Source organism: Myxocyprinus asiaticus, chromosome 42 (assembly GCF_019703515.2).
Source record: "Myxocyprinus asiaticus isolate MX2 ecotype Aquarium Trade chromosome 42, UBuf_Myxa_2, whole genome shotgun sequence".
Taxonomy (NCBI): Eukaryota; Metazoa; Chordata; class Actinopteri; order Cypriniformes; family Catostomidae; genus Myxocyprinus; species Myxocyprinus asiaticus.
This window is the reverse complement of record NC_059385.1, coordinates 8,903,851-8,918,334: the sequence shown is the minus strand read 5'-3', so window position 1 is coordinate 8,918,334 and position 14,484 is coordinate 8,903,851. Positions and strand designations below refer to the sequence as shown.

The window sequence follows — 14,484 nt, the reverse complement described above, 5'->3', positions numbered from 1 at the left end:
GGACAGTTGTAGAGTCATTCTGTGCAGCTCTTTCTGTCTGTCTTTGAACTTACTGTACTTCCTCCCTGCCTTCAGAATAGTGATTTTCTACCATTGTATTTTTTAACATCACTGTTTGATCACTGAATATGCAAAAATGTGTTTTGTTTCATTTGATTTGTTTTCCAGTTGTCATGGTTGGATTACAGTTCAGTATTTGTGTGCTGTTTACACCAGACATTAAATTAAAATTAACTTTATTTTGTTGTCTTTCTAGGCCTGGGAGGACACACATGCTAAATGGGAACATGCGACTAAATTAATATTAAGCCATCCAAAAACTAAACTGGAGGACGGTCAGGTCAGAACCAGCTACACTCACCACCTTTAATGGGGCGCACATATTAATCATTAAAAAGAATGTCATATGTTACAAGGACTTGGACATATACAACCTATCAAATGTTAGATGGATGCACATACTCATTGTATATTTTGTCCTTATTCCACATCTTTAGATTGATAATTTCAGCTTGATCAATCAGGTCATTGAAAATGTCTCGTTTGATTGGAGCTGGTCCATTGAACTCTGAGAATACGTGCTATATTGCACAACCTTTAAAGGAATATCTCACTCAAAAAAGAAAATTCTCTCATCATTTACTCACCCGCATACCATCCCAGATGTGTTTGACTTTCTTTCTTCTGCTGAACAAAAAAGGGAGATTTTTGAAAAAATATCTCAGCTCTGTAGGTCCATACAATGCAAGTGAATGGTGGTCAGAACTTTGAAGCTCTAAAAAGCATATAAAGGCAGCATAATAGTATTCCATACAACTTCATGAGTTAAATCCATATCTTCAAAAGCGATATGATAAGTGTGGATAAGAAATCAATATTTAAGTCCTTTTTAACTATAAATTCTCCTCCTCCCTGCCAGTAGGTGGCAGTATGCACAAATACCCCCCAAAAAGAAGAAGAACTCTTAGGGGGATAGAAGAGCGCTTGGACTGTTTGAAAGTGGAGATTTATAGTAAAAAAAAAAAAAAACGTATATATTGATCTGTTTCTCACCCACACCTAACATATCACTTCTGAAGACATGGTTTTAACCACTGGAGTCATATGGATTACTTTTATGCTGCCTTTGCGGTATGTGCTTTTTGAGCTTCAAAGGTTTGGACCCTGTTGACTTGAATTGAATGGACCTACAGAGCTGAGATATTCTTCTAAAAATATTTGAGTTCAGCAGAAGAAAGTAATACGCATTTGGGATGGCACGAGTGTGAGTAAATGATGAGAGAATTTTCTTTTTTGGGTGGACTGTCCCTTTAATATTTCCTTGCACAGATAACAATAAATGTGACTATTCAGACAGAAAGCACTACCATTAACAAGCATTATAATTTGAAATTGCTATATATTTTTTTCCAATCAATTCAAATACTTTTTACTCTGGATATATTAAAGTCTATGCTATATAAAGTCTAACATGTTTGTCCAAGTGCAGACACAATGATGACCCCTAAGCAGATCATAAATCTTAAATTTAATCAAGTGCGTTCGGATTGTTGATTGGTAGTGTATAAAAATATGAGAAAATATTGGCTGTTTACATTTATAAACGCATACAATTCTGTGTCTTGTCCCTCAGGAATGGATCAATATGACAGGTTTCCTGTGTGCGCTGGGTGGTGTGTGTTTGCAGCAGAGGAACATGTCTGCTCTCGCCACCTACAGTCCTCCCATGGGTACCTTGAATGATCGCAAGGCCTCCATGGTGTCCATGGCCTCGTGTGAGGGGAACCCAGAGACGCCTCTGAGCAGGTTCCTGGACCGTCTGCTGTCGCTGATGGTGTGCAGTCACGAGAAGGGCCATCAGATCCGCACTAACATCAAAGACCTGGTGGGGCTGGAGCTCAGTCCGGCGCTCTACCCGATGCTGTTCAACAAACTCAAGAATAGCATCAGCAGATTCTTTGATGCCCAGGGACCGGTGAGTCAGCTCTTCACAATTTATTAATCTACAGTATCTACTTATATTATGTCATCATTTACTTATGCCTGTATGACTTTCTTTCTTCCGTCGTATTCAAAAGATGAATTTCTGAAAAACAGTCTGGTTGTTTTCCCTGTAATGCACATAGCACAGATAGGATCTGTCAAGCACCAAAAAAAAGTACCTTAAAAGTAGTCCTTACGACTTGTTTGCTAATATATTCCAAGTCTTATGAAGCCATACAAATAGCTTTGTATGAGGACCACACCGTAATTGAAACTGTTATTTTTAGGTGAACTATTCCTTTAAGGCCTATTTGCACCAAAAGTAATGCAACAATCTAATGTATGTCACATGATCGCACAGAATGTCTTAGGCCAGTGTGATCATATGTTTAGGTGCCAATTAATAAAACCAACACGCAGTTTGTGGAGCAGACCATCGCCATTATGAAGAATCTTCTGGACAACCATACAGAGGGTAGCTCTGAACACCTGGGTCAAGCCAGCATTGAGACCATGATGCTCAACCTAGTCAGGTAAGTGATTTACTTGATTGTGGCATCTTTGCCATTCTCTTGTTATCAATAAATGTTTCCATATATTTGTTTGTCCATCATAGGACATTGTTGAGTATTTAATGGAAAAATTCACCCAAAAATGAAAATTCTGTCATCATTTACTCACCCTTATGTTGTTCCAAACTTGTATGACTTGGGTGGACAACATGAGGGTGAATAAATTATGACAGAATTTTGTCCCTTTAAACGTGCACTAAGTAAGTTTTTGCTAATAAAAACAACCTGGTCTCAGTGAACATGGACTTCATATACATTATTTCAAAACGTGTAATACGTGTCTCCAGGTACAATTCCCTGCAGTTTCCAGGTGACATGAACACTAGAGGCACTACAACAACTGTGTGTTTTATTCACTTTCACTCAAATCATGACTTTAATGTCTGATTATGACTTTATAAATACTTATTTTTCTCTCTATTACCCAGACACTGCTATTTTATGATATCGACACACTTTTACTCCTACGCATCTTTTGAAAAACCATATATTTTAATTCTTGTATTACAGACCCACCTACATTTATACACTTATTCCGATATGATTAGCTTGCGCGGTAGCTCACCTCATAGCGCGTTGGGCTCTAAGTCGGAGGATCACGGTTCAAGACCATCATGAACTCAAGCAGACACGTGACACGACAGAGTCATAGAAGCGACTCGAAATGATGTGGTTGCTTCAGAATATGTGCTTTTCATTTCGTTTCAGCATTTTAAAACACTATTGGTTAGGTTTAGGCGTTGATAAGGTAAGGATGTCTTTTTAACATCTCATTTATATTTAAAACACTATTGGTTAGGTTTAGGCAAAGTTTTAGGTTAGGGAGGTATGTTTTAAAAACATCCATCTAAAATTCACCTTAAAACCTTGTCTGAATATGACACCCTTTTGCTCTTTTGGCGCCCCCAGTTGGACATTTCACTGGAAAACTGCAGCAAAACGTGTTATACAACACGTAAATTTTGAATTGCAAAAATGTTTTCATGTTCACGTACATTTCATGAGATCAGGCTGAATCAAAAAGTTTCACACAGATAGACATGAATAGCATTTTTAAGAAATATGTTGAAAATGACATGAGATGAAGACTCAGTCACATCAGAAACCCAATAAAAGCTGTATAATTTTACATGGAGCGTGTCGCCCCCTCATGGTCGCTGCCATGTTGACAGCACATGACAACCTGTGTCATGCAATTGACTGAGTTACTACCACTAATAATGACAATAATAATAACATGTTTACTTTATATAGCGCTTTCAGCCAGTGTACAAACTTAAAAGTACATGTAAACAAAACAAGCAAACCAAACAATATAACAAGCACAATATGCTAACAACAAACAACAACAGAGCCCGAGTCAACAGTATATTCCAGAGTGATGGTATCAGAAAGAGTGTGATCCACCAGACAGTCCGAACAGAATGAGTGCAAGTGAAAAGATAAAATGTCCAAACAAGAGGGAGTCATGAAACAAACCACTACGCCCCACAGCTCTCACGGTTCTGATCATGGATAAACTGCACGATATAAAACGCCAAGCGCGAGTACACAGTGGTGTTCAGCCGCCAAAGAGATTGCGAGTGTCCGGTGTCCGGTAACAGTCCAGCAGGCAACACTGCAAAATTAGTTTGGATTCAATCCAAGAATGTCCACAATAGGAATGTGTGTAGAATGAGACAGAAAAACACACACACTAAAAGTAACAAGACAGAAGACAAACAAACATCTCTGGTGTGCAGCGACAGCATTTAGTAAACAAACTCCCAGTATCCAGGACGATGGGTGTCAGTATAGAGTCCAAAACCACAAGTACTACTGGGACCCATGGGACGAGTAAGAGTCAGCTAAAAACTTACTAAGTGCACCTTTAAAAAGAGATATTTGAGGAATTGTCAGTGAAACTGAAGTGTTTATGTGCCTGTCGATATGTTGGCAGGTATGTGCGCATCTTAGGCAACATGGTCCATGCCATCCAGATTAAAACCAAATTGTGCCAGCTGGTTGAAGTGATGATGGAGCGCAGAGATGACCTCTCCTTTTGCCAGGAGATGAAGTTCAGGTACAACAAAACCCTACTGAAGCCCTGTTGTGTATTTAATAATCGGATTAGCCAGCATCTCTGTTGTGTTATTGCACTAGAGACGCATTAGATTTGTTTGTGTCTCAGGAACAAGATGGTGGAGTATCTGACAGACTGGGTGATGGGAACATCCAACCAGGCAGCTGATGATGACATCAAGTGCCTCACCAGGTAATACCCCATGAACATTTCATGAACAATGGATGATGTTAAAGGGATCGTTCACCCAAAAATAAAAACAATTCTCTCATCATTTCTCACTCTTATGTCGTCTCAAACTAGTATGACTTTCGTTCTTCCGTGGAACACAAATGAAGATGTCTGTTTGTCCATACAATGAGATTGAATGGTGACCAAAGCTTTGGAGCTCCAAAAAGCATATAAAGGCAGCATAAAAGTAATTCAAAATACTCCATTGGTTTAATCCTTGTCTTATGAAGCAGTCTAATCGATGTTGGGTAAGAACAGACTAAAATATAACTCCTTTTTCTCTAAATCTAGACAGCAGTCTCCTTGGCGATCATAATTTTAAGCTCGATTACACTTTGCATGAGTCAAGCACTAGGAAGTGTAACCAAGCTTGAAATCATGATCATTCCCAGAGACTGCAATGGCAAGATATCCAGTGAAAAATGAGTTACATTTTGGTCTGTTCTCACCCAAACCGATTGGATCGCTTCAGAAATTATGGATTACACCAATGGAGGCTTATGGATTACCTTTATGTTGCACTTATGTTCTTTTGGAGATAGAACATTTTGTCACCATTCACTTGCATTGTATGGATAAACAGACATCATATCTCCTTTAAAATATCTTCGTTTGTGTTCAGTGGAAGAAAGAAAGTCATCCTAGTTTGAGATGTAAAAGGTAGAGTAAATGATGAGAGAATTTTCATTTTTGGGTGATCTATTTCTTTAACTTGTATTGAATGTAAGTAAACACTATTTTGGATAAACAGTATATGAAAGGTTTTAATGTCAGGCTGCACAAACCAGAACATGACTTTATGTTTGGTAGATGTCTTATTTTAGCTCTGAGTTCTGTGGTTTTCATTGACAGGGATCTGGACCAGGCAAGCATGGAGGCGGTGGTGTCTCTGCTGGCTGGGCTGCCACTGCAGCCAGAAGAGGGGGATGGTGTTGAGCTGATGGAGGCTAAATCTCAACTATTCCTCAAGTAAGACCCTCATATCACACACCTCATGTACACCAGTCTGGGCTTTAGCGCTCATTCTACCCCCTGCTGGCCTCCACAGGTATTTCACTCTGTTCATGAACCTGCTGAATGACTGCAGTGAGGTGGAGGACGAGGGACAGCAGGTGGACGGACGCAAGCGAGGGATGTCCAGGCGGTTGGCATCGTTACGGCACTGTACCGTCCTGGCCATGTCCAACCTGCTAAATGCTAACGTGGACAGCGGCCTAATGCATTCCATCGGTGAGAGAATTTAGCTTGTTTGCCAAGCATGTAATCAAAAATTCAAGACTGGTGGCGGAGAGAGTGCAAAAGTTTATGAATCAACCAATGAGAAACCCATGTTAATTGACCACTATTCTGAATATTGTGGGGGAAGTGTCTAAACTGACACCTTTACTTTCACAAACCACTAAATCTACTCACAGAAATCTCTAAAATGATCCTCTTTAGTACATTAGGTTCTGTAGTGCACTTGTAAGCCGCTTTGAATAATATCATCTGTTATGAAAAATTTAAATATTTTTTTACTCATTAAAGCTGATGTGTGTAATTTTTCAATGGTAGTGTATAATTCTTTCTCGTTTCCTAGCTTTAAATGCACAGTCAATTTTAAGTAAGCCATTTGTAGGTTGATTGTGACTCTGTGGCACTTTCGAAATATTCCTGTTTGATTGAGCCACCCATTCAGACTGCCACTGCAACATTAGCTCAACCACTAGTGTAAGTTGGGGGCGGGACCATCTGTTTGTGTTGCCAATTGCATGAGTTTGGGGCAGGACTATCTGTTGGACAACCAATGGAAAATGTGTGGGAGTTTTCTAGAATCTGTTTGAAAACTGTTTTGTGGCACTAGTGATACAGAAATTACACACATCTGCTGTAAACCCTTAGTAATATAGTCTACCTGATAATAAATCAGGGTCCCACGCATCCTGGAAAACCTGAAACAATGCAGTTTTTCAGTCTGGAAAATATTTAAGTGTAATATATAATAACTGTTTGACTGTGTTGCTAACAAGGTTTTTGTTACATGTACGAAAACATGGTAATGATCGGGACTCTGAATAGGAGTCAAATATTTTGTCACTGCTGATGGCTACGCATTGTGAAACAATGTCAACGGTTAACTGTCATGAATGAATCCCTGTCACATACATTCTCTGCTCATCTGCTGTCATCTCTGCTTTGCTCCAACAAAATGGTTTTAGTATTGATATGGTACAAAATACAATTTATTTGTTCCAATATTGCTGTTGAAACATTTGCGTTATAAACTTTTGACAAAGATGACGGTTGGACCGCTGATTTTTTTGAAAATGAATTCACATCCTGAGTTGGTCGAGTGGTGAATTGGCCTTCAGACCTCGGGATGTGTATTCATTTTCAATAATTCAGCGATTGTAGTCTGCTTATACCGTGGTTACCACATATAGTATGTGGGAAAACATGAACGGATTTAGCTAAAAATGCAGAATGTCATGGAATATGACATATTTGTACAAAAATGTATGTTTGAATGCACAATTAATCAAATTACAATTGTGATATGTCCTAGTGTGATAATTAAACTGCAAACGTCTGTGATTTAATGAAATAAATGCATAATCTGCAAGTCATGCGAGCTTAAAAATGAATGTGTGATGCCACTCATACACTGAAAACACCTCATCATGATCATCACGCATGCTCTTGTGTGTGTGTGAGATGACAGAGAGCAGAGCACTCTGAAGTGTGCAGCACATACAGACTATGTATTTATTTTATTTAATCACATCTTTACGGGAATTAATAATCACACTGTGCCATGTAGCGAACTGCTTATCTGGAGATGAGAAACTATGATCAAAAACAATTAAAAGCTCGATTTAAATAGACGCATGTGTTTTTGCTTAAATATTTGGCACAACAAAATTACCTGGAAATATCCTGGAAAATTGTGACTTGAAAAAAGTGGGAACCCTGTAAATGACTGAAGCAGATACAAGCATCATCTAGTAAATACCTTCTCACATGTACTGTAAAAAAAAAAAAAAAGAAAAAAAAAACTCTTTTCCGTTTATCTGCTGGTCTCTTGCAGGACTGGGCTATCATAAAGACCTGCAGACCAGGGCCACTTTCATGGAGGTCCTCACTAAGATCCTGCAGCAGGGGACGGAGTTTGACACTCTGGCTGAGACTGCTTTGGCCGATCGCTTTGAGAGACTTGTGGAACTTGTCACAATGATGGGAGATCAGGGGGAGTTGCCCATCGCCATGGCGCTGGCCAGTGTGGTGCCTTGTTCCCAATGGGTGGGTATATTTATGCAAATCATCTGCATAAAGCTACTCTTTTCTATAAAGTGGTTCAACCACTTAGTGTACAGACTCCCTTTAAACTTTGTTGAAACTTTGTTTCTTGATGTTTCTTCAGAATTCGTTATGCTATGAATTTTTGGCTTTTATATATTTATATATATATATATATATATATATACAGTATATTTTATATATATATATATATATATATATATATATATATATATATATATATATATATATATATATACAGTATATTTTTCTATATATATATATAAATATATATATAGATGTAGATATATATATAGATATATATAAATGTTTTGCATTAAAAATCTACCAGTACTTTATTTTGTTGTATTATTTGCATACTGAATTGTGATTGATAATTTCTTCCTTATATTTATTTATCTATGTAAATACATTATTAAATAACAAGTATTACATTTTATTATGAACATCCAATCTAAATGGTTTATTTAGTCTGGTGTTGGTCTTTCAGGATGAACTGGCCCGTGTTCTGGTGAATCTTTTCGATTCAAGGCATCTATTGTATCAGCTCCTCTGGAACATGTTTTCTAAGGAGGTTGAGTTGGCAGATTCCATGCAAACTCTGTTCCGTGGAAACAGTCTGGCCAGTAAAATCATGACTTTCTGTTTTAAGGTACATTTACATTTCCTCTGTCACAATCTGGATCAGTTCTAGCTATGCATTTTCCACTGTTTAACATGGAACCGCCTCCCTTCAGGTGTACGGTGCCACGTATCTACAGAAGTTGCTGGAGCCATTGCTCAGGGGGGTGATCACGGGTACTGAGTGGCAGATGTTGAGCTTTGAAGTGGATTCAACCAGGTATCTGTCTAGTTCACCTGTTTAATATCATGTTGCCCAATAAATAAAGCCTAAAATTAATTTAATTCATAAATACAAAAAATAAAAAAGTTTTTTTTATATCTTTTAATCTGGTCTAGTAACCACAAGGATGTTGGTTCGAGCAGGAGCCAAATGTGAAAAATATGAAAATATGTTCATAGACCAACAATTAAAAAATTATGCAGATGGAGTGCGAAAATGTGTTCTGTGTGAACGTCCCCTAAGTCTGCACTGGACAACAGTTTCTAGAATTAACTCAGAATGGTGCCAAAAACCAAAAACATCCAGTGAGTGGCAGTTCTGTGGATGGAAATGCCTTTTTGATGAGAGAGGTCAACAGAGAATGGCTAGACTGGTTCGAACTGACAAAATCTATGGTAGCTCAGATAACCGCTCAGTACGATTGTGGTGAAGCATCTCAGAATGATCTTCTGAGATGCGGGTTGGCACTGTTTTGGCAGCACGAGGGGGACCTACACAATATTAGGCAGGTGGTTTTAATGTTATGGCAGATGTATATATGTATGTAATGTGTGTATGTATGTTATAGTATATTTTGTTGTGCTGTTTCTGCAGACTGGAGAGCGGTGAGAATTTGGAGGAGAACCAGCGTAATCTGTTACGGATGACTTATCGTTTCTTTCAGGCCATTATCAACTCTTCCTGCGAGTTCCCCCCTCAGCTCCGCAGCGTCTGCCACTGTCTCTTTCAGGTAAGGCTAAAGGAACCTGCACAAGTGCTTCCTTTAAACACAGAGAACCCAATGTGTGGAGTTTGTTCAGGCCGTTCCTGTGGACGTTTGTATCCACATGTTCTGTGGATCTGTGATTGTGTCACTAATGTCAAATATCCATCAGTTTATATGACACTGTGGAGATTAATTACAATTGTTTCATTAAACCATTTAAATATTTAATAATTTCTATAGAAAATTGTAAACAGGTTTATTCCAAATACACATTTAACATCAGTTCTACACTCTTTTTTGTAACTGCTATCAAAGTGTTACCAAAAATACTTACATTTTACCTTTTTATTTAAACCATTTCAAAGTGCAATTATGATATGCACAAATGAATAAATGAGGTTACAAGAAGCAGAGGATGTATAGAATTGTGCAAGTACCAGGCATTTCAGGCTCTGCGGAAATCCTTGGGCGCCAATTCTGTGCGGCCTTGGTAATTATGGAGTGTATTTATGTGTGTGTTAGCTCGTGCCGTGACTTGTTTATGCTCATTTCTGTCCTGTAGGCTACTTGTCACTCTCTCCTGTCTAAAGCATCTGTCAAAGACAGAAAGGAAATGAGAAAAGCAGTAAGTGTGAATGACAGGTGAATCTGCTTCCTGTCCCAAATCACTTTATTAATCTGAGGCTCCTGTGCACCTCTGGCCTGCTTTACTACCATCAAATCATATCTACTAATATTCTGACTTCTGGCAAGATGAAGTTTTCACTGAATGCCCTTCTTAGCATCACCACCTGGAAAAGACAATTAGTTTGCTCCAGACAACATCTTTGCATGGGCCCTTGTTTCAGGACCGAGGGTTGTTTATGGAGGCAATGATTGCAGCGGTGCATTGTGAATAATGCAGACTTCACCCCTTCCTAAGTGACAGAATGTTTTCAAGCCAAATGGTTATCTGAAACTTTATTCTTAAGAAAACACATTTTCACCAAGCATCATTTTAAGGCTTTTGCTTTCCTGTCTTCTTCTCTAACACTCTTAAAGGTTGCTATCGAGGACATCTGCCATCACCGTTTACCTGCTTAAAACAGCTGTCTACACTTTAATTCATAAACCTCTGGTGTCATTTCATTCAGATAGTTCCCTCACTTCAGAATCAGTTTATAGTTAGTAACCTATGTAACTATGGTTAATTTATTTTGGAAGCTAAGCCCTAATATGGTTTAGTTAGTGTATGGAGGTTTAAGGTCAGCTATTTAAATCAGCAGATGTGAGAGGTTTTGTTATTCATTGGGAACTATCTTAAAGAAATGGTACCATGTTACTTCAGCCATCAGTGGCAGATTTAGACATGGGCGACATGGGTAGCCGCCCAGGGCGGCATCTTGCTGGGGGGCGGCACGGTGCCCGGTCAACAACTTTGGGGGCGTGCTGAAGCAGGTTTCGCCCAGGGTGCCATACAAGCTAGAACCGCTACTGTCAGCCATAAACACCCTCTTAGTTCTGCTTTTGTGGATGTGTGTGTCTTGGTTTCAGGTGGTGAGTCAGCGTTTTCCTCAGAACGGTATTGGAGCTGTAGGTAGTGCCATGTTTTTGCGCTTTGTGAACCCAGCTATAGTGTCCCCCTATGAAGCTGGGATTCTCGACAAAAAGCCTCCACCCAAGATAGAAAGAGGCCTCAAACTCATGTCAAAGGTGAGCTCATACCACTCATAAAAACATGCTCGGGAGAAAATAGTTTTTTTGCATAAAGGAAATGAAGCCATTTGTTGGACCATTAAGATTTCTTGCATTGTGAGTTGATTATTTTCATGACAATATAGCACATCCACCCAATTCTCATTGCTGTAATCCATCTGAACATTTTACTTGGGAGTTTTTTTGTGATTCTCATTATTCCGAATGATGATTCTCAAAAGATTCTCATTACTGTAATATATAATTTCTTGCAATAGTACCTTTAATATGACTGTAATTCAATATTTTTTTTATTTCAGTAAAATCGACATACATTTAAAGAAATAAAACCATGATATATAAATACTTTACAATTTTGATAAGATATTTTTTCCTATCACGGTAATAATTTAGATTTTTCCGCATTACTGTAGTGAGACTTTAGGGGGAAAATGTGCTTTTGATGTCATTACAATAATGTCACAATGCAAAAAAATAGGCTTAGTTCTCTCTGTGCAAAATATAATGGCCTATTTTTTTCTTGTGGGGTGAAATATGACCTGGACATGTTTGACAAGTTTTGTGAGATTTACCCCACTAATATTCCAGGTTCAATACAAGTTAAGCTCAGTCGACAGCATTTGTGGCATAATGTTGATTACCACAAAAATAGATTTCGACTCGTCCCTCCTTTAAAAAAAGCACCCAATTTGGAATGCCCAAATCCCAGTGCGCTTTTAAGTCCTCGTGGTTGCGTAGTGATTTGCCTTAGTCTGGGTGGCGGAGGATGAATCCCAGTTGCCTCCGCGTCTGAGACCGTCAACCCGTGCATCTTATCACGTGGCTTGTTGAGCGCGTTGCCACGGAGACACAGCGCATGTGGAGGCTTCACGCCATCCACCGCGGCATCCGTGCTCAACTCACCATGCGCCTCACCGAGAACGAACCACATTATAGCGACCACGAGGAGGTTACCCCATGTGACTCTGCCCTCCCTAGCAACCGGGCCAATTTGGTTGCTTAGGAGACCTGGCTGGAGTCACTCAGCACGCCCTGGGATTCGAACTAGCGAACTCCAGGGGTGGTAGCCAGCGTCTTTTACCACTGAGCTACCCAGGCCCCACGATTTTTGCTTTTTTTTAAAGAAAAGGAGGGGCAAGTCAAAATCATTTTTTGTGGAAATCAGTATTATGCCACAAATGCTGTCGATTGAGCTTAACTTGAATTGAACCGGAAGATTCTTTTAAGGTTTTCAAGCTGGTTTTTGGAGTATGTTAGCTGGTTTGTTGTTGCTCCAAAGTGATCTGCCAGCTTTAACCAGCTTGACCAAGATGGTCTTCCAGTCCAAAACCAGGTCCACTGGCTGGAAGACCAGCTGATCAAACATCAATAAATGAACCTTCTAAAAACCATGTAAAACCTGCTACCTTTTATCTCAGACTGGCATTAACTGGATTTTCTAGCAGGGTTTATTAACTCGCTAACTTCTGGTTCATTTAATCTAATATCTTGCCCGTCCACAGATTCTACAAAGTATCGCAAACCATGTTTTGTTCACAAAAGAGGAGCATATGAGGCCATTTAACGACTTTGTGAAGAGTAATTTTGATGCAGCTAGAAGGTAAGAAATCAGAGATATTTTCAGGAATTGGATCATGTCACCAACTCATCTGAGCCTTTGGGTTTCCTTCTAGATTTTTCCTGGACATCGCCTCTGACTGCCCAACGAGCGACTCTCTCAATCACAGTCTGTCTTTCATTAGTGATGGCAACGTTTTGGCCCTGCACAGACTGCTGTGGAACAATCAGGAGAAAATCGGCCAGTATTTGTCAAGTAACAGGTGTGAGAATGGTGTTATCATCCAGCTCATGGGGTTACTATCAAAACAAATGTGATTGCTTGTGCGAAAGCAGTTTGGTTGTTTCCTGGGGATGGCCACTTGCAATAGATGTATTTTTTATTTTATTTTTTAGCCCTTTTCTTTCTAGTCTGATTGTTTCAGTAAGATGATTATTACTGAGATTATTGTGCATTTCAGAAAAATAATTACATAAAAATGTCAGGAATGCATTGCATTTATATTTCATGCCCATCAACTTTTTAGAGAAACCATGAGGTTGCAAAAGATTTCAAATATCATTTTCCTTATTTATTTATTCAGGGACCATAAAGCTGTAGGAAGGAGACCCTTTGATAAGATGGCTACCTTGCTTGCTTATCTGGGTCCTCCAGAACACAAACCTGTGGCCGATACTCATTGGTCCAGTCTAAATCTCACCAGCTCTAAATTTGAGGAGTTCATGACCAGGTAAAAACAAAAACTGCTAAAGCAACATTTTTCTGATTTAAAGCTATGAACTATGAAGCTATGATGACTTGCAGTTGTTACCTTAAAGAAATAGTTCGCCCAAAAATGATGAATTAATTCTCTCATCATTTACTCACCCTCATGCCATCCAAGATGTGTATGACTTTCTTCTGCAGAACACAAACAAAGATTTTTAGAAGAATATCTCACCTCTGTTGGTCCTCACAATGCAAGTGAATGGTGACCAAAACTTTGAAGCTCCAAAAGCACATAAAAGCAGCATAAAATTAACCTGTATGACTCCATTGGTTAAATCCAAATCTCCAGAAGCGATATAAGTGTGGGTGAGAAAGAGATAAATATTTAAGTCCTTTTTTTTTTTAACTATCAATCACTTTTGTTTTTGGTGATTCACATTCTTCTTGCATATCGCCACCTAATGGCAGCGAGGAGAATTTATAGTAAAAATTACTTAAATATTGATTTGTTTCTCACCCACACCTATCATACCGATTCTGAAGATATAGATTTAATCACTGAAGACTCATGGATTACTTTTATGCTGCATTTATGTCCTTTTGGAGCGTCAAAGTTCTGTCCACCATTCACTTGCATTGCATGGACATTCAGAGCTGAAATATTCTTCTAAAAATCTTCATTTGTCTTCTGCAGAAGAAAGTCGTACACATGTGGGATGGCATGAGGGTGAGTAAATGATGAGAGAATTATTTTTTGGGGGGGGGGCGGTGAACTATTCCTTTAAGGAACTATTTCTGCCTGATCTAACCCTTAAAATTATTTTATGT

The 14,484-nt window shown here is 38.9% G+C and overlaps 1 protein-coding gene across 4 annotated transcripts in view; it reads left to right on the top strand.

Annotated features, from left to right (window-relative positions):
• nf1b (neurofibromin 1b) overlaps positions 1-14,484 on the top strand; it is an 88,296-nt gene that overhangs the window by 31,409 nt on the left and 42,403 nt on the right. For 2 of the 4 annotated variants that reach the window (XM_051684780.1, XM_051684779.1), the window contains exons 20-35: positions 257-340; positions 1,634-1,975; positions 2,377-2,516; positions 4,495-4,617; positions 4,726-4,809; positions 5,701-5,817; positions 5,897-6,078; positions 7,916-8,127; positions 8,636-8,797; positions 8,883-8,986; positions 9,584-9,719; positions 10,258-10,320; positions 11,229-11,387; positions 12,893-12,990; positions 13,064-13,210; positions 13,532-13,678. In XM_051684780.1, coding sequence (XP_051540740.1) covers positions 257-340; positions 1,634-1,975; positions 2,377-2,516; positions 4,495-4,617; positions 4,726-4,809; positions 5,701-5,817; positions 5,897-6,078; positions 7,916-8,127; positions 8,636-8,797; positions 8,883-8,986; positions 9,584-9,719; positions 10,258-10,320; positions 11,229-11,387; positions 12,893-12,990; positions 13,064-13,210; positions 13,532-13,678 — 2,300 coding nt within the window. The remainder of the gene's footprint in view (positions 1-256; positions 341-1,633; positions 1,976-2,376; positions 2,517-4,494; positions 4,618-4,725; positions 4,810-5,700; positions 5,818-5,896; positions 6,079-7,915; positions 8,128-8,635; positions 8,798-8,882; positions 8,987-9,583; positions 9,720-10,257; positions 10,321-11,228; positions 11,388-12,892; positions 12,991-13,063; positions 13,211-13,531; positions 13,679-14,484) is intronic. The other 2 variants (XM_051684782.1, XM_051684781.1) reach the window with 1 other exon arrangement.